Source organism: Pundamilia nyererei, unplaced genomic scaffold (genome assembly GCF_000239375.1).
Source record: "Pundamilia nyererei isolate P.nyererei 1_Seehausen unplaced genomic scaffold, PunNye1.0 scaffold00034, whole genome shotgun sequence".
NCBI classification, from domain to species: Eukaryota; Metazoa; Chordata; class Actinopteri; order Cichliformes; family Cichlidae; genus Pundamilia; species Pundamilia nyererei.
Window position 1 is genome coordinate 3,042,946 of NW_005187435.1, and position 19,414 is coordinate 3,062,359.

The 19,414-nt window shown below is 36.5% G+C and overlaps 2 protein-coding genes across 5 annotated transcripts in view; one reads left to right on the top strand and one right to left on the bottom strand.

The window, feature by feature from the left end:
- Positions 1-1,453: 1,453 nt before the first annotated feature.
- On the top strand, positions 1,454-11,474 carry LOC102198038 (protein phosphatase 1 regulatory subunit 12B-like). Of its 2 annotated transcripts, XM_005729761.1 has the most exons (8): positions 1,454-1,482; positions 3,905-4,082; positions 8,026-8,042; positions 8,216-8,354; positions 9,067-9,168; positions 9,355-9,405; positions 9,485-9,535; positions 11,079-11,474. In XM_005729761.1, the coding sequence occupies exons 2-8, from the start codon at positions 3,981-3,983 to the stop codon at positions 11,163-11,165; spliced, it is 549 nt and encodes a 182-aa protein (XP_005729818.1). In that variant the 5' UTR covers positions 1,454-1,482; positions 3,905-3,980; the 3' UTR covers positions 11,166-11,474. The 2 variants fall into 2 exon arrangements, with proteins under 2 accessions (XP_005729818.1, XP_013765437.1); XM_013909983.1 differs by lacking the exons at positions 1,454-1,482; positions 9,485-9,535 and having other exon boundaries at positions 3,746-4,082.
- A 708-nt stretch (positions 11,475-12,182) lies between these two features.
- syt2b (synaptotagmin IIb) overlaps positions 12,183-19,414 on the bottom strand; it is a 29,618-nt gene continuing 22,386 nt past the window's right edge. For all 3 annotated transcript variants that reach the window (XM_005729765.1, XM_005729763.1, XM_005729764.1), the window contains exons 5-9: positions 19,235-19,402; positions 18,175-18,342; positions 17,015-17,132; positions 16,695-16,828; positions 12,183-16,554 (exon numbers count right to left, since the gene is read on the bottom strand). In XM_005729765.1, coding sequence (XP_005729822.1) covers positions 16,339-16,554; positions 16,695-16,828; positions 17,015-17,132; positions 18,175-18,342; positions 19,235-19,402 — 804 coding nt within the window. In that variant the 3' untranslated portion in view covers positions 12,183-16,338. The remainder of the gene's footprint in view (positions 16,555-16,694; positions 16,829-17,014; positions 17,133-18,174; positions 18,343-19,234; positions 19,403-19,414) is intronic.

The following is a 19,414-nucleotide window of genomic DNA, read 5'->3' on the forward strand; positions in this document are numbered from 1 at the left end:
AATGAAAAATGTGGTCATTTTTGTTTAAATGGTGGATGTTGCAAAAATAGTTTAAAAATTGCTCTTTTTTAAAATTCTGGAAAGGGATCCAAAGCATTTTGAAAGAAAGACAGTTTGAACATTTCAACACAAATGTGAAGTGCCATTGCTAGTATCTTAAGATTACATTTATTTACTTTCCACAAATCACAAAATATCCAGGTTAACTGTGTACTGCAACTAGTATGAATTATGATGAAACTGCTCTCTCTTGAGGTGAATGTGCAGTGTGACACCTGAATGCTACAATAACAGAGTTAAAGACAGTCACATCAGATGGCAGAGAGATGGAAAATTTCCAGGTACAGAAAACATAAAAGACTGCATTTCCATCTTACTTCATATGTTTAAAATCAAAAGGCTTTAGTATTAATATATTAGTGTTTGAACTGCAGCAAAATGTTACAAGTCAAGCTCTTTCCTCTTTTATTGACCATGTAATGTGTAGTTTCAAACATTCCTCAAAATCATATTTTGTAGTAATTTAGTGGTAATGAAGCCATTTAGGCTTATGATTTATAGGTAGATCTATGTTTACAAATAGAAAAGATATCAGGGAAAACATATGTTGCTGTAGCTCAGGAGGTAGAGCAGGTCATCTACTAATTGGAAGGTTGGTGGCATGCCAGATATCCTTGAGCAAGATCCTAATTCCAAGTTGATCTCTGATGCATCCATTGGAGTATGAATGTGTGTGAAGGTTAGAAAGAAAGCACTCAAGTAGAAAAAGCATAGGAAAAAAGTGTCTGTGTGAATGAGGCAAGTTGTATAATGCACTTTGAGTGCTCCAGCAGAGTAAAAAAGTGCTATGAAGTGAATTTAGTTCACAGAAGACACCCAACTCCCCTTTGCTGTTTCTACTGTGAAGTAAAAATCATACCGGCCGCAACAAGAAGCAGCTTCCTCCTGTTGGAGAAACTAGTGTGGTGAATGCTAGTGTTGGTCCTTTGTACCTTTACAGTCAGGCCTCTGAGAAGAGGGATGTATATGTAACATCAGCACAATCTTAAGAAACTGTCTTTACAACAGCAATACCTCCAGCAGGTGATGGAGATCACAGAAGCACAAATTATCTAACTTTATCACCTCTAATCAACCGGATGTGTTTTAGTCTGTCCCGTTTTCCTTCTCGCCTGACTTCGGCCGCCATCCAGTTCCCCCGAGTGGCCAGTGCACAGCTGGGTTCACTCAGCAATTAGCCACCCAACAGTAAAAGTTGTTGAAGAGCTTCAATGCTGTGGTGTGCTTGGGCGTCTGAGTCAGAACGCCAAGCCTGTAGAGGCCTAAGCTGCAGTGTTGCCAACTCCTCAGTAAGGAAAATCGCTATTGGTTGTCCTAAAAGTCGCTAAATGACGTCATCGCCTATTTTGCATAATTGATCATGCTAATCTAATTGCACCTATGTTGTTGGAGAGAGAAATAACATCGTGGAAGAGACATAAAGTGAGTAAAAAACGTCCTAAATGCATTTAGAGTTTATTTAGAACTACAAATTAAATTTCTTTTAGCAATTATTGTTTTTTTTAATGTTACAATTCCAACCCTGCTCCTTTACCCGGGCTTGGACCGGCAAAAGTGACCCGAAAAAGGCACTCTGGTGGAGTTACTTTGTGTGTGTGTGTGTGTGTGTGTGTGTGTGTGTGTGTGTGTTTGTTTGTTTATAAGTAGTTTTAAACCTTGTGATCCGCTTTCACGTATTTTTTTAGCGACTTTCTTTAGAAAAAAAGTCGCTAAGGGGTCTGAAAACTCACTAAATATAGCGACAAAGTCGCTAAATTGGCAACACTGCTAAGCTGAGGTGTGTCTTGACAGTATTTGGGTCTTCAAACTACTAGACGGTAGCTAGAGCCTGTTTACAGGAGCAGTGTTTTTCTTTGCTTTGCAGTGACCGTTCTTTTCAGCACATTTTAGTTTGTTGATACCTAATGACGGTTTGATGAAGCCCTGTGAATGTGTCCAATCTTGATGTTTCCATGTGCTTTTTATAATGTCTTTACTTATATTACTAAATAGACTTTAGTGAACAGGATTTACAAAGGGGTTATATTTCTGCTATCCTCTTGGTCCGATTTCTCTTTTAAAAAAAAATAAATTTTTAATGTCAATTAGACTTTTTAACTGGATAAATAAAGGATACATAAATGTCAGGTTCCCATATTGTGGGTTCTACCTTATGACAAGAATGTCATGTTTGTGGCTCAAGATGACTTGATATCATTCGTGAGGGATGCATTTAACATATGTTTCACATATTATAGGCCAACAAGTCAGTTATAGCAATTTAAAAACGGGGAATCACTTTACACAGTTCTCTCAGTGTCAAGTTCTTTTGTGAAAGGTACTGTTTTCTGCCAGCAGGTGGTGCCTGGTTACTGCCATATGATGATGAAGCATACTGAATAAAGGGGATATGGAGAAAACAAAACCTTTGTAACTAGAGGATATGTGCCGTTAATCTTTATTTATTCTTTTATTTTTGTAGCCAATTTACAAGTTACTGTTAAATGTATCAATACCTCAGATTTCTCATGTTAAGTGGACTACTGTCATCCTTCCTCGGTCTTTGAACTGAAACTGATTAAAAGGCCACAGCAAGCCCTTTTTAAGTGAGTGACTGACTCCTACATTGTTAGGATGTTGCACTTTATGTAAACTGTACTGTCTCGCTGTTGTCCAACATGAAATAAATAGAATAATCCAGAATTCTTCTTTAGTTGCAGTTACATCATGTACGATGTGCTCCCATCAGCATTCCTGTAAAAATTTAAATTTGTAGAATTATTAGATTTTTAATGTGATTAGAGTACATGGAGATGATGTGTACACTGATTGAGGCTGAAAAAAGAAATAAAACCAAGCCCTAGTTTGGTATGACTTAAGATTCCTAAAACTTTCACCTCTCATAATGCTAAGAAATTACTCAGAATCAGATATTTTTGCTAAAAAAAAAAAGTGTGTCTTTACCACTGGCACAAATTTACAGCAGTGCATTATTTGGTAATAACTTGCAGAAAATGTACCCTTTTTAGATAAATGAATGCCAAAAAACTGCCTTTGAGCTGGTTACACTGCATTGCAACTAATGTAACCACAGACACATGCAACTTGGAGCTCGGTCAAAAGATTAACCTTTAACGACAGAATATACTGTAAGACATAGTATACACATGTCTCCATGGCCAAGCACCCTATATGTTTTTATTATTACTTTTCCTTCCTTTACTACTGTACATTCAGATGTGTCTTCCGCTAGTTATTTAAACTGGTAGGTTTTCATTTATTTATTTATTTATTTATTTATTTATTTATTTATTTTAATATAAAAACCTTGGTTCCCTTTTGCTTAAAGGACTCTATAGTGAATCACATTTTAATTCACAAGGAAAAAAATACTTCTTTGCCTTGAAATAAGTTTACTTCCCTTTGCATTACATACAACATCACATTTACAGAATTTACATTGCATCAAATTTACACCATAATATACAAAACAAGCTTTTCTTTAAAAAAGAGAATAATGTATATTCATTTTAAAATACTATTAATTTGACTTTTTATTGTATTTGTAATTTTTACTCTGGTTTGTTAATTCCTTTACACAATGTTGCTATAAATCCTTGTGTACACACACACACACACACGCATGCACACGCACACACATTGCAGCCCGCCTACTCCCCTCTCCCACCACTTCGCCCCACTATCTCACACTTGTGCAATTGTTTCACTCTCTTCTGATATGCAATGTCTCACTATCACGTGAAGAAGACGCTTGGATTGTCCTTTAACCAAAGAAAAAACAAATCTGATTTTAATCTTACTGGATAAAAAAAATACATATCTCTCTACTTCTCTTTCGTTTAAGAAGAACATAAAAAAAAATTGGACATACTTCTGACGACAATACTGCTGCATGCAGTGGTTCCAGCTGCCCAGGAGCGATGTCATCTCTACCCTCTCACAACAAAGATCCGTCACGCATCAGAAAGCAGTTCTCTGACTCTTGTCCAGTTTCTTCTGTTGCCACTACTAAGAGCCTGCGGGTAAGGCCTGATTGTCTTTAATCTTTTAAGTGTTTGTTTAGTGGCAGGAAATGCCATAAAAGGAAAACATTAACTTTGAGGTTCGGTCATTGTCGAAGAAATGTGTTGAAAACAAGCCACAGAGGTATTTCTGAGCATTAGAACACACATAACTCATCACTGCCTTCAATCCAATTCTATTTTTTTTTTGGTCTGTTTTGTTTTTTGGACATAATTGTGTGGCATTAGCTAATCATTTTGTATGATTTATGCAGTACAATTAGGAAAAATTAGGGAAGTAGAATTTCTCAAAATATGCTGGACTTCATGTGTCTTCAACTGTTTCTGCAACATGATTACAATGTTTTATTTTGGTAGTCCAGTTTGACATTCTATCACTGCAGAGGTGATTTTGTGGTAATTTAGTCCAATACAGCCCAAAGTGTTATATTTACCCAATAATGTGCTATTTTTACATTCTAAATAAATCGTGTGTTTTCCTTTAAGTTCGAATAGCTTATATTTGGGATTACTTATTTTATTGCATTCTAGGGTCTGTGGAGTTAGATTATTAGATACTTGTAATAAACCATGTGGAGAATGTGCAGTTTTATATTGTTCATTACTGTATATGGGGATAGTTCAAATGACCATAGTAACACATAAACTGATAAATAAAGCTACACGTTGATGTTCGTGAGCAAGGGAGCAGAAAACTTGAAGGAAATGTTGTAATGAGCAGTTAGTCTTATCTGTTTATGCAAACCAAGAACCTCTTGAGAAAAATATATGGTGTGACGCAGAGAAAAGTTTGTGAGAGAAAGGGCAACAGGAAGAAAGGAGGAGGAGGAGGCAAGAGAAAAATAGAGAGAAAGAGAGACAGAGCAGGGGGGATGAAAGACAGGATGAAGAGGAACAGAAGGAAAGAGGGACAGAGTGCTTGGAGGACTGACTTGTGGGAACCCAGTATTTATGGATGTTTATCTCTCTGCTAGTCCTAAGGGAAGCTCATATTTTCCATTTGGGAATAGCTGGTCATTAGACAAAAAGTCCCTCACAGAATCTGGGAAGGCTGGAGGACAGATTTCAGATGGAGTCAGTCCTTCATGAGACAAAGACACAAAAACTTTTTGATCAGCATCTGTTTCTGTGCGATACTGCTTAATATAAATCCGAGCTTTTTCCAGGTCTGAATACAGTATATTGTTCATTGTCATTTACATAGCATGGCAGGGTTTGCAGACATGACTGGATGTCATCTCTTTAAAGGTCCCATAAATGTCTGAAGTGAAGCGTATCACTGTGTTTACACAATGTGCCTTCAACTTAAAACCCTGTCTCTTCTTTAGAGAATTTAGCTTACTTTATCAGTTTCACGTGACATGTAGCCCTCAGGCAAAGGATACATATCTGCTTTTTGGCTGACGTTTATACTACAGTCTCTACCAAAGGTCTCTGAAAGAATAAAGATGCAGTGTAAACTGTAACTGTGTGGACTGTCTTATATTAACAAGTCAATTCTCTGTTTGAATTTTCTAAAAGACAAAATGCAGAAGTACAGGCAAAAAGCAAGATCATTACTTTTACAAGCTTTAAACAAACGTATTGTTTGCACTAAAAGAGTTACAGTAAGAGCTTTTCTTATGATGAATAAACAGAAAGCACACTTGAGGATTAAAAGGTGGGTTTAGAAAAGAAACGTGGCAAAGCTATTTTTGTCTACTGGAGGCTGTATTTTGCTTTCTTGCCTTTTAATCTATCACACAAAAGTGGGCAGCCATGCTAGTATCTTTACAAGGCTGTATTTAGGAACAGCGGTGCTTTCAGCTAAATGCTAATGTCACCACAGGACTTGGGCATATATTTTCTTTTGCTCTCTAAGGTTAGGATGTTTGTCCCATAACGTTTGCTAATCAAATGATAAAATCTTACCAGATTATTGCAGACAAATTTTTGAAGTATAACAATAACAAGTATCCAAGAAGTCCTCCAAGCACATAATAGTGTTGCTAATTTGTTCCTACTAATTTTAATAAAGAAATTCTTTATATGGATATCCATAATCTGTAGGCAAGGGACATAATGTTTGGTAGTGACAATGTTTCTGTTTATAGGCTGCTTGTAGTCTGAGTGCTATTGACCGATGATTTAGCAGGTTTGGGTGCATGCAAGTAAGCAGTCAGCATGGAGAGCAAAAGAAACAGCATTTGCAAACACATCCAACTGTTGAAACGAAGACTCCAGTCTGACCTTTTTCTAAAATGACTGTTTAGTTTTGCCTTGGCTCTCTGTTTATTTTTCATTTCCTCTTGCTATTTGGTTGAATTCAGACACAGAAACTAGTTGGTTAGCATTAGATAACAAGAGCAATCTGAGTTAAAATACACAAAAAAGCAGTAAACACATGTTAAAAAACAGCTTTATTTCCTATACTTGTGCTGAGTTACACTCACAGATTGTAGATAAAGCTGGATATAGCCACTGTGACATCATCTATAACTGGTCCTGCAGTGAAACTTCTAGCTGAGCATGTTTGCCACTGCTAGCTGTTTTGAAACCAAATTTCATGAGTGACATTAAACTGATGGCGCTTGTAGGAAATGGAAATGGAGTGGAACTCATGTGATGTTTTATAGTCTTACTGACCACTCAAAGTGCTTTGGACTACAAGGTATGAGCTTCGAGCATATATAATCTAAGTACTTTATCTACCTCATGTTTATGGCCAATTTAAAATGACCAGATAAACCACAAATACAAATCTTGAGAGAAAGCCCAAGTGTCAGTACAAAAACACATGCAGGCACGGGGAGAACATAACAACATGCTCCCCAGAGAAAGACCTACCTTATCAGACAAGATATGCCTATTCTAAACAATTCTCTATTTGAGCCTTAATTTTTGCAGTAATGGTAAACATATTTCAAGCAAGTGCTAGAGACTATTCAGGGGGCAGAAGAGTGTTTGTTGAGCTCATGGATCAGAGGAGCCAGTGGATGTTTTCTATAGAGTCTGACTTCTATTTGCATCATAGGCACTGCCAGTTGCTGGCCACGGAAGAATAGAGGCTCAAGGGACTTTTACAATGGCTATAGTCTTCAGAAAAGAAAGCTAAGTCCATTGTTTAGATACAGTCTATAGTTTCACTACAGTTGAATGCGGCAGCACAAGTGTACATCTTATTGTTGCTAGTGGTCTTAACTTTAAAAATTCAAATCACAAAAGGAAACAAACTTTAAAAAAATATGCTATGGCCTTCCCAGTCACTGGATCTCAACTGTCAACTCAGCAGAACTGGTGTGGAAGACTTTGTACCATATATATATATAGTCCTTATATTTCATACTTTATTATATTTACTAACCTTATAAGTTGATGTATTATCCTATATTTTGTCATCTCCTGAGGAAATTATTTCCTAATTTAGAGTTAAGCAGTAGTCGGTGCAGTAGTTATTACCTTTTTTGGATGTGTTTTAGCTATCTGTGCTTGTCAGTTTATTTAAGGAATCATTTCCTCTCCCCCCTTTAACTTGGCTGAGAATTTCAGACTGCCATAAACCTTTTTTTCCCCACTAAAAGTCCATTTCAAGATAATTCTTGAACAAGTAATTTTCCAGAAACCCAGACATGCAATTGCATGAATATTGATAATATAGTCTGTATCTATTTTTGTTGACATTGTGCCTGTAATAAAACATGCTGAGTCCAAATTACCTTTATTTTAGTGTAACAGTCTTATGCAGAAGAAAATGTTTGTGCATTTGCTGGAAAATGGGGTTGAAATAGTTCCTTATGCAATGTAAGGGGTTAAGCACAGCTGATATCTTGGTTAAGAGAATCAGGAATGTTTATAAAAGTGATTAGTGTGGTTGTCATACTGTATTTTTTTATTTATTTATTTTTTTTTTTTTTAACTTTGGTCAGATTGCACCCCTTTCTAAAACATTTTCTTCTCATTTCAGCATGAGAGGCTCTCTAGGTAAGGTTCTTCTAATTTGATTTACACCATCAGTAAGAAAGGCATTACCACGTATTACCAGAATAACAGCAAAAACAGGAATCTATCCATTACTGACAAGAGTATATCCATTCAATTGGGCAAAGAGTGTGCTAAATCTGAATTAATAGTTAATACATCTCCTGTGTCTTCAGATTGGGATCATCTGGATCATCTGATGTCTCCAATGACACATCAACAAACCATGCTGAGTCCTACTTTTTACAAAGAGAGAACAGACTATCTGCAAGGAAAAAGGCACAAGAAGAGACAGCAAATAATGATTATAAAAAGGTATGTGATACACCTTAAATACAAATATACACGACTGTTATAGATTTGTAATATGTAGATTCTGAGTGCTACTTTTTGACAGTATTGTAGATGCGTATGTACTGTAATAAAAGAACAAAAATAAAAAGAGCACACAGAGATTCAGTGGGCTCAATAATTCGTAACATTTGGATTTAATGAAAATGATGAATAGAATGGGAGCTACTGCTGATAATAATCAAATCTAATTTCAAATAGAAATTAAGTATGTAAATTTAATACCACTGCACTTTTTTAATGTTGTCAGATGAGAAAAATAGTTTATTCATATGAAATTATATGAAAATGAATCAGAATCACGTATTCAGGGGGGCAGATACTACGATGCTAATGGGTTCTATGTCGCTTTATGAAAGTAATATGATCACCAAAGATAGCACAGCTTATCTTGACAAACACAAGTGCCATGAGTGATTCATCCAAAACTTGTTGAAGCATTTCCCTCACAGCCACTAATGTGAACATCATGGGAGGAAAAAAGTCTCCAAAGTCAATATGATTCATTATACATGTAACACATATACTAAACCTAATGGCAATCTAATGTCTGTCAAGATATTTTAAGGAAGAAATCTGACCCTGATGGCAATTGATGAAAACTGAAACTACCACAAAAATGTGTCCTGGTGGCAGTGTTTGGTGGTGGAAATCCTAACATGTGGGTATTTTGTAGATGTATGAAAAGGCACTGGCAACAAATCAAAGGCTCAAGTCCCGACTGGAAACAAGTAAACAGGAACTCACCATGATGCAAGACCAGCTGGAGAGAGCACAGGTACTCTAAGCAAGGCTGAAGTAATGATCCAGAAACACTACTGAGAAACAAATTAACCACTTGTTTGAAAAGGGCAACAGTCCATTTTTTTTTACATAAATATGAGACATTGATAACAGAGACTCCATAATCAAGCTGTTTCCATAAATTGCAATCTTTTCTCATAGTAATCTCTCTTTGCTGCAGAAGGGGAGACAGGATGACTGTGGGGCCAATGTGCTAGAAGCAGAAAAAAAGGTATGGACTCAAGAGGAGAAGTGTTTTTTAAGCATTTTTACTCGTTTATTTTAATTACCTTTAATGATTATACTTAAAGGAAAGCTGGAGCCTTAAAAAGAGGATATCAGATATGGAAGAACAACTGAAGGTAAATGTTTTATAAATGCCTTAAAATTGAATTTGAACATTAAGTCTCTTTTGAGAATATACAGTAAGTGTTTGGTTGTAACTTGGTGCTGTGGTCTCAGCTGTTTTGTCTTCAGTGGTTTTAGCTGACATCATTTGTCACCATTATGCTCTGCTGGCTGTGCAATGTGTGAGCACTGCAGCGAGTGAGCAATCAGTATTCATGTGCAGCATAAAGCCCACAAATGTCTGCTGTGTTCTGCACAAGTGAATGCAAACAAAAACCTCTTGTTGTCTGTGAATGAGAGACCTAAACAAAGATGCTGGTCTAAAAATATACCTTTACAACAGAGAAATTATTCAAAACTGGTCTAAAAGCATCTGTCTGTCAGTGTGTATGAACACATTATTGTATTTGTTTAATAAAGATCAGTCTGTCCTTTATTCTTTAGGCCAGTTTTCTTTCTGTACCAGTTACTAATAAGAGTAGAAACCAGAAACCTTCATAGAATGTAGATAAAAGATGGACATACCGTAGTCAGTATGATATCAGGTTTGGTTAGAAATAGGTTTAGAAGCCTCAGGCCATGGATCAGATTGAGAAACCAAGAAGCACTGAACACTTGTACAGTAGCAAACTATGAGTCACAAGGTAGGTCCTCTCTGCAGCATACCTGGTTTTTTCCATCCTATTTGACTTGAATGGGGTCCAGAATCTAAAAAGAGAACTTAAAAGTAGCGGCTAAGACCACAGGGGAGTGTTTACGCTGGCCATAGCTCAAAGGAGCCAAAAAACATTTTTTTTCCCATAGATTACTATACAACTGAACATGCAGGAACCATCTCATGCTGGTGATAAGACAGACTGTAGGTTTAAGGCACTTTTGCATTGCTTTCACTTTTCAGACCCTGAAGCTACGTCCATCATTTATAAACACCAGCAAACTTGTATGAGTTTCACTTTAAGCAGGACCTTGTTACTGTCCACTTTGTGAGCAAGAATTTTGTTTCTCTTAGAAGACACCGTTCTGTATCCCTGTGTTTCTCTCTCCTGTGTTATGCACAACTTTTAAAAAGTGGTCTCTGCACAGATCAAGATTCATTGTATTTATTAATATTATATGTAAATGTTATGACAGTTACGGGGTGTTGTGGTCACTGTCAATCAAATCTAGTGAAACAAATTTTGTGCTCAAAGTAAATATTGTTTATAGCAAAAAAATGTTTACTTGTGGTTTTGCAAGAATCCAAGGTTATGCCTTTGTTTTAAGAGGTAGATTAGCATGTGTTCTGCGGGTGGTCTGTTGTACTCTGAATCTGCTACCTCCCATTTGATGTGACCAAGGCTGAAAAGATTACTGACATGACCAGAAATAAAAACCAGTCCTTGGTGTGTAGCCCATGAAGACACTACCAAAATATGAACTTACTTTTAAACTACAAATTAAGAACAAGCAAATCCTTATACTAGCCACTGTAAACAGAAATGCTCTACCTGGGACGAGTTGTAGGACTTTTTAGATACTCTGTCCACCCTTATGTTTTTATACTCTCTTTTCCCTCAGATTAAAGCAGAGCTTAAGATGGAAAACCAGAGACTAAAGGATGAGAATGGGGCTTTAATCCGTGTCATCACCAAACTCTCCAAGTGAGAAGGGAAGCAGACAGGAGGGAAGAAGAAGAAAGGATTCAAGAAGTCATATTTTAATCTGTATCCTTTAAATTTCTGAAAGCACATGTCTATCCTCTGAAAAGATATGTACATTGGTCAGCAGAATGTATTAAACTGAGCCCTTTCTACTGATTGTTTAGAAAGATGAAAGAGATGTTGATTTAATACTGATTTTCCATCCTCCTGTTCACATATAAGAAGACACATTTGTCCAACTGTAAACGCACAATGCATCAATTTAAAATGTAAACTCACTAAATATTTCTGAATAAAGGCAAATGCCAGTTTATGTGTTTCTTATTACTGTCTTTATGTGAGTAAATTGTCCTCAAGTAAACAGTATATGAAATTTTGTTACTGAGTAGACACTTTCACAAAAATGGACAAAATATTGCAGGTATTTCCAAAGAAGCATTGCCATGGAAACAGCAATATTTGGCCTATTCCATATGCAGATCATGAAAATGGGCTCTGAACTATCAGGGACAGTGGGTGATGGATGAGAAACATTTTTTTAGGAACATAGGAGTGTCATCTCTGATTTAAGAGCTTTACCTTGACTGATGATATTGCAAGTAACACGTTCTTTGGCTTACAAGTTTAAATAGAAAAAATGTTTAAAAAAATTATGTATTTATATATTTTTTCCCTATAAAAGTGTCAAAACAAATTTAGCTTTCTTGTAAAATATCGCCTCAATCTCATGCACTTATTAATCTGTCATATTAGCGTCAATTAAGTAGGAGTTGTGGTGATTTTGATCAAATCACATGGACTTTATCGCTAAATGGTGAATATGATATCCTTTATTTAAAGGCATAAAACTGTGTCTTACTTTTTTTTTAACGCTGGGCTGTCATCTATGTGTCACACTCAGCTACTAAGCTGTTTCTTGGCATTTATTTTATGCATGCAACGCCACCCGCTGACCATAAATGGAAATGCATCCTCTACATACATTTACACAACACATGGGACAAAGCTACTTAAAATGCCTTTATTTCCTATTATTACATATGAACAACACAGAGATATGCTCTGATCACATCCTCATATTTTGGTTCCCTTGAGTACTTCAGTTCTACACAGAATGATGTATGAGTACAACTTTTTTGGTCTTTTTTGTTTGCTTTTCTGCTGGAAAAACATGGATTCTGTACAGAATTAAATCATGCAGTTCACAAAAAGGCACAACTATTGACACACCTCTACAACAAGACAAAACAAGAATGACAAACGACATTCAAGCATTTCCCTTGTCTATGTTGCTGGGTAAGTGAATATACAAGCGAGCTTGACTGTCTTTGGATGTTCTGTTATATGGCTATGTTGACTTAACAGGATCATGACTGTAAAGGAACCATTACCGAAGCAGCAGGTTGGCAGTATTGCATTTCGAATGTTGAATGTTGAATCTGCACTGTTTGGGTCTGCTCTGTGCCCAAGACAGCTTGTGAGACCCAGGAAGACAGGGATTTTGTTGCCTGCATCGCAGAGAACATACCTAACATACCTTAACAGAAGACCATTTAACGAATGCCGGCTCTACACTCCTGTTGAAAATACATAAACTAGCACATGTAAAATATAAGTTCTATATCAAAGAGTAGAGGATGTGCTGACACACGGTGTACTAAAGGATGTAAAGGTGCTTCTCCACAAAAAAGATATTGGAATTAGACATTAATCCTCTGTCTTCAGCTCATCTCCTCGAAACCAGAAACAGTCTTAATGTGAAAGAGAGTGCAGAGAGGATTAGGCGCGTTCATCTCCATGCACTCCATCTTATAAATAAGGCTTTATCTAAACGTAAATGATAATGACTCAAAAAGCAGAAAAATGAAGGCCCACATTGTAAATGATGTGGTAGACAGCGTCAGTATCTCAGAGCATGCACAAGCGACACAACACCAGCTCATCCTATTGTAATCCCTTAGTTAAAGTATATCAGTTCATACAGTGGCATTTGTAATGAAAAAAAATATTGATTGCTTGATTATTAGATGGTAGCTACTTAAAAGAACAGCATCAATAATCTGGTATGCTGTAATAATATTTAATTACTTATGAAGCAAAGAAGACACTACTAAATAATGAATTTACAACTGAATTCAGTTTAATTTATCCTACAATTTAAATAAAAGCTAATTTTCTTGAAAAGCAAGAAGATGAGGAGGTACAATTTAATGACGTGTGACGAAAAAGGGGCTACAAGTCAGTTAGCTAATGTACGGCACTGACATTTGATTAACTAAGACTTGACACCCGTCTGGCAGGAGTACATGAAGGAAACACTTAGGTACACTGAGATAGAAAATTAAGGAGACAAGTATTCTCCTGTTTTGAAATATATACAATTAACTGATTATGTATTAATACACTCAGAAATGAACAATTATTACATGACTTGTAGCCTGAGGAAAAAAACACACTAGCATAGAGACATAAAAACAATGACGGAAAATCAGACGATCATGCAGTTTGATGAAAACGCAATGGATTTCCATGTGACACTAAAATCAGCTGTGTTTTTAACTGAGGCATTCATGGAGTCTGGTAAGCCAAACATGGATTGTTCAGACATACATTCAGCAGAAATTCATACACTTTGCAGTCAGTGCATCCTTTTTTATACTCTGTTTTATTATAAAAATGACACAGAACACAAACACACATACACAATATAATTATGGTTCCTCTTTAAAACATGCCGCTATTTACATCATCTTGTAAATACATGCTGTAGCCTATTAACAAATTTTGCGGGATGCATATGTTAACAATTGTAAAGAAGTACTGTGGATGAACCTGTCAATGTGCCGCTGCTCACCATTAGATACTTCTGCTGGCGACGTGGATGCATACGAACGACTGCCTTAACATTTTCTTTTTTAAACAAACTGCCCCCTTATAAAAATGTCCTGAAAAATCTATGTTGACATTTAAAAGCACTAAATGTAGACACAAGTTTCTATGAGTTCATTTTTTCCAGTTTCTGAAATTCTGAGAAAATATTTTAATGTGTTGGCCTCCCAAGATCTGATTTTGGATTTATTGATTTAAAGAAAGTAATTCACAAAACACAGATTCCCTGATTTTGTCTCACTTAGAATTCACTGATAACATCAATGTATCAACTCGGGTTGAGTGGATGAGTGGGCTGGAGCCAATCCCTGGAGATAATCCACAAGAGATGGGGTAAAACCCTGGACATGTGTCCAGTTCCATCAATTCATGGCCAGTTCAGAATCCAAAATTGCCTACGTAAGCAGTGAAACTCAACATCACAGAGGCTCTAGACAGTGTTTGAAGCCAGAAATTAGTTGTCATTAATAATGATTTCAGTTACAATGATTTGAATTATAAGAAAGTGATACTGACTCTTTTCCCTCCCGGTAAATTCGGAAGATTTTTCAGGTTCAGGTTGTCATCACGTATGATTAGAAAAAGTGTCATCCATTTTCTAAAGCTATTTTTTGGGGGGTTTTAAGGTTCCTGCAATAAATGACAATTTTAATCCTACATATGTCTACATTTAACTCAAAGAAACCAATATGGGGACAGTCATGATTCTTCAGTTAAGGAAAGAGATCAGGTCATTGGTAAATTCAGTGGAATTTAAATGTCAACATTTTAAATGTTCTATCCTCAGTCATTCCCTTATAATAATCAATTCTTTGTGTCCTTTTTTGCTTCCAAGCCACTAAACATTACACTAATAATTTGCCTACAAGTTTCAACATCACCATATTGCAGCACTTTGTCTCCAGGATCAAAAAGCTTGTGTCCCGACCGAGTGATTCAAACAAGACAAAATACTGCGAGGCATGATACATGCTCTATTCTGCAGCTCTATTTGGTTCAAGCAGATGGTCCAGGATGTGTGTATTGTATACGTTTGATGATACAGTTGCTATGTTTAGATTCTACAAACCTCATTAATACTTCCTTTTAAAAATCAAAGCTACATCTTACATTTCAAATTCAATAATCTATAAAAACATTTCGTCTTTGACAGAAATCCTCATGTTGTTTCAGCAGAAACTACAGAAATATTGAAGTGAATTACAGTAGAACTACAACATCAGCCAATGACGTGGAATCGTTTTAATGAATGTCAAAACATAATAACCAAAATGGCACTGTCTTTTACTAAACAACAGAAATCAAAGAAGCATAGTCAGTACTGTTTTCAGCATCATTGGTAATCCTTGTTAGTGCCTTACTTCTACAATGGATAAGTAAGGTTTTACATCCAAGTGGTCAACATAGCCAGATTTCAAATGGCACATTCACAGTGTCCCTGACACATTTTGAACAATATTCAACCACTTTAAAATAAACAATAAAACCTGCACTACTTCTCAAAGTGTCATATCAGGAAGGCACCCTTGTATTCCTGTCTTACATTACACCTGTCTGAAGACACAGAAATGTGGGTTGAAGCTAAATGCATAGATGGGCCTTCGTGGCAACACAAAACAAGCAACTTAAGTCAGACAACTGCATCATCCCTGCTATATGGTTCTGCTGCACTGTTTGCACCATCTCATATGTGAGCTGATAAAATCAAGAAAAATGTCATACATATTCCAGAATTGATTGTTGCATTCATTGATCTCAACCTGAATCATCTGCACTTGAATCTCTTCGCATTGATAGACTTAAGACAAACTTTATGCAGGAAATAACCCCAAATTAGAGTACTTTCTATTGCAAGTTAAAGCACAGTTATTAGCAAGACACAATACTGGGCGTGATGCACGCAGAGCAGTGGGGAGGTAAGTAAAGCATGCTCTATAAACTAAACTAAAGCCTTTTTTTTAATATATATCCAGCATTGTCTTCACCAATAATTCCATTCAGTGTCAGCACCCTAAGAATGAGATTCTTCAAATGAAGGAAAGACTAAAAGTCGATCATTCATTAACCAGTCACCCGGTAACTCAACACCATTCTTCTCAGCATACATTAATGTGGGAAATGTGATGCTCAAAAAGAGTTTCAGATATTCTACAATGTCTTTTTTTTAAATATATTTTTTTTGAGCAGGACTTTTGACAAATAGTCATGTGTGAAGTCATGAAATTCATGCAAAGTAGGGATGAAGATTGGATTTCTGAGTTAGTGCATTAGCTGGTTGGTGAGATGTGTTACTTCTTTGCATTCAAGGATGCCAGCTGGCCATCAATTTCCTCCTCTGGCTGCAATGGGTGCCACTGGGCAATGGGACGGCGTGGATTAGCCAGCATGTCAGACCAGTGCTTCAGACCTAAGCCAGTAGCCTTACTGCCCACGAAGATTTTTCCAATGGCATCATTCTTACCTATCTTGTCATAATCAAACACTGTGACTGCCACCAAGATTTTCTGAGAAGGCAGCAAGAGAAAATGTAATCAATTATCTGTTTTCTGGGCATTTCATCATTCAAACTGTAGTGGAGATTCATTCATGAGCTATTATAACATATCAGTGAAGTCCAAAAGGTGTTGTATGACTTGTACTGTACCTGCATCTGTTCCAGGGGGATTTCAAAGCTGAAGGATTCATTGTAATATGGGTTTAGGGTGTTCTTCTTCACTGTAGTCTTCTTTTTCTTCAGACGCTTACCACCCTGGAGCAGCTGGATCTTTACATAAGGATCTGGAAAAAACATGAATATGATGAACAAAAGAGAAAAACTTCTTCTGTCAATGACACAACCTTTAGTGTTTCTTAATTTGTTTGTTTGTTTGTATTTTAAATGGTTTTTCTTTGAATTTTCTCTTCAAATTGAATTTTCTTGCATGTGCCAAAGGATAAGAGTATTATGTGTTTGTTTTTTTCTACCAGATAAACCGCAGGCGTCCATCTTCTTCAGATTCTTTGCCTCCAGGATGCAGACAGTGAGTTTTCCAGCAGTGGGGACATAACGAAGGGAGATGCAGATATCTCCAAGTTTCTCAGGCTGAGCAGTAAGAGACACAGAAATGACAAGCACACATACTCATCAGATGTCCATAAATTGCATTTTCTGTGATGGGTGGGTGCAAAACATAGCTTTTATTTATCAAGATTTATACTCTTAGACTGAAACTGAGGGGTTTTTGTTGCTGCAACAGTGACATTATTTGGAATAAAACCCCTCTATCTGTATTTATGATCGCTCTGAGCTTTTAGACTTTGAAAATCCACTTTGATGACTGGGGGCAGGGATAACCTCTAAAAAGGTTTTAGAGGTTATGTATGACACTGGAAAAGACTAGAGATACTAGCAGGTTATGTATGTAATCAGTTGTGATAAATTTAAAAAAGTGAGATAGTTTCCTTAATTATTCAAGCAAACTATCTCAGCATCATTGTTCACAGGTGTAGAAATGCAAGGAGAGAAATTTGTTGCTCCACTGACGTAAATAAAATTTTTAATTTCTATATGTCTGAATGTTTGTGCACTGTTATGAAATTCCATCTTTTAAGAAATGCGAACTAATCAAGGAGCTAAATTATTTCTGAATATTAAAGATAGGATGATCAACCAGTGCCATAAAAATCTTGCTGACTCCTCCAACCGAGTCAACATCAAGCCCCTCAGCCCTGCTGTAGTTTTCAAGTAAAATTAAATGCAAATAAATAAAGAGGGAGAATTTTTGGTTTAACTGTGTTTAAACCTGAATTGATACACAGTTAGTGCTCAAATAAGTATTCATGGAAGCAGCATGAAAGACTAACGAGAAACAAACTATAGTGGAACCATTTATCATAATGAAGGAACATGTAAGCTGGTGCAATGGTGCAGCTGAATGTGTTCTTAATTGATTTTTGGTCAACAATGGAGCATTGTGGCTCAGAAAAATAAGATATAATTGATCTCTGTCTAGACAGACAATACTTGATAGTAGCATCAATTCATAATTGGTCTGGGGCTTTTTCTTAGGGTTGACACCCAGAAAGTTTAGAATCTCAATGGTCTATTATTTAAAGAGCACAGAATGAATCAGTTCAATAAGCACCTCCTCTTGATCAGCACTCTCGAGATCCCGCCACTCCTCAATAGGCCGTCCAAGGTCAATGGTGTTCATGGGCAGCTTTACCTCTCCAATGACATCATGTTTAGAAAATCGGTCATAGTCATAAACAGACATCACCAAGGTCTTTCCACCAAGCTCCTCATAGGGTACCTGACCAAGAAACACAATGTCACTTATCGATTGTATTTATCTGTGTCACAGGATAAATAGGTTTATTTTTAATGTCATTAAACTTCACATAAACTGCCTCTGGAATTCTTGAAAAGAGCGAGTTAGTCCCACTGAAAAACCCCCTCATTAAATGATACAAATACTTGCTTACAAATTTATAGTGTTTAGCAGCTGCTATACAGAAAACAGTCAATAATCAAAACTAAATGGAAAAAACTAAGTGAACTAAAAATGTTAAATTATAAATTATCAGAGAAAATAATCTGAGAAACCAGACAAATAATATGCCCTAAAAGCACTAAATGAAATGCACGGTTATTTTTCTCAAATGCAAACAACAAACATATTAGGAAAAATAAGTTATTACACCCCAATCCACAGAAATCTATGTGAAAATGAAGATGAGGACACCTCTACTACAAACTGCATAGGCATACATGAAATAAAAAAAGCATCTTCTGTTTTAAAAAGAAAGAAAATATCTGGAATAAATTTTGATGGAGAAACAATAAATCTGACAGTGAAATTCTCATGGGAGGCCTTTGGAGATGGCAATAAAGGGCAGCCTGTACAATAAGATATTTTTCTGCTGCAGTTTTAACATTTTGCAGACTGGTATCGCCTGCAGCTTGACCCAGAGAGACTTGCAAAGTCCCAGCGGGGCTTATTAGCTAGGAGCAGCTAAGAGCAGCATGTAGGCTGCATAGGCCAGTGGGTACACACACAGAGCCAGACAAACCTGACATACTGTCAGTTTCATACACAAAAAGCTGCGATAATGATTTGTGATATTTAAAAAAAAAACAACTTGCTCAAATAAGATTTATGTTTCTTTTTTTTTTTTACAGCTGCATGCAAGAACAAGACTCACCTTGAAAACAAATGTCTCATTGAAGACAGGGTTCAGTGTTTTTTTGTGCACTTTGGTGTCAAACTTCTTCTTCTTGTCAGGGAAGAGCAGGACTTTAACATAAGGGTCTGAGGTTCCACCTGAGTCCATGGACATGAGATCTGCAGCTTGAAGGATACCAATTGTCAGCTGTGTGGAGAA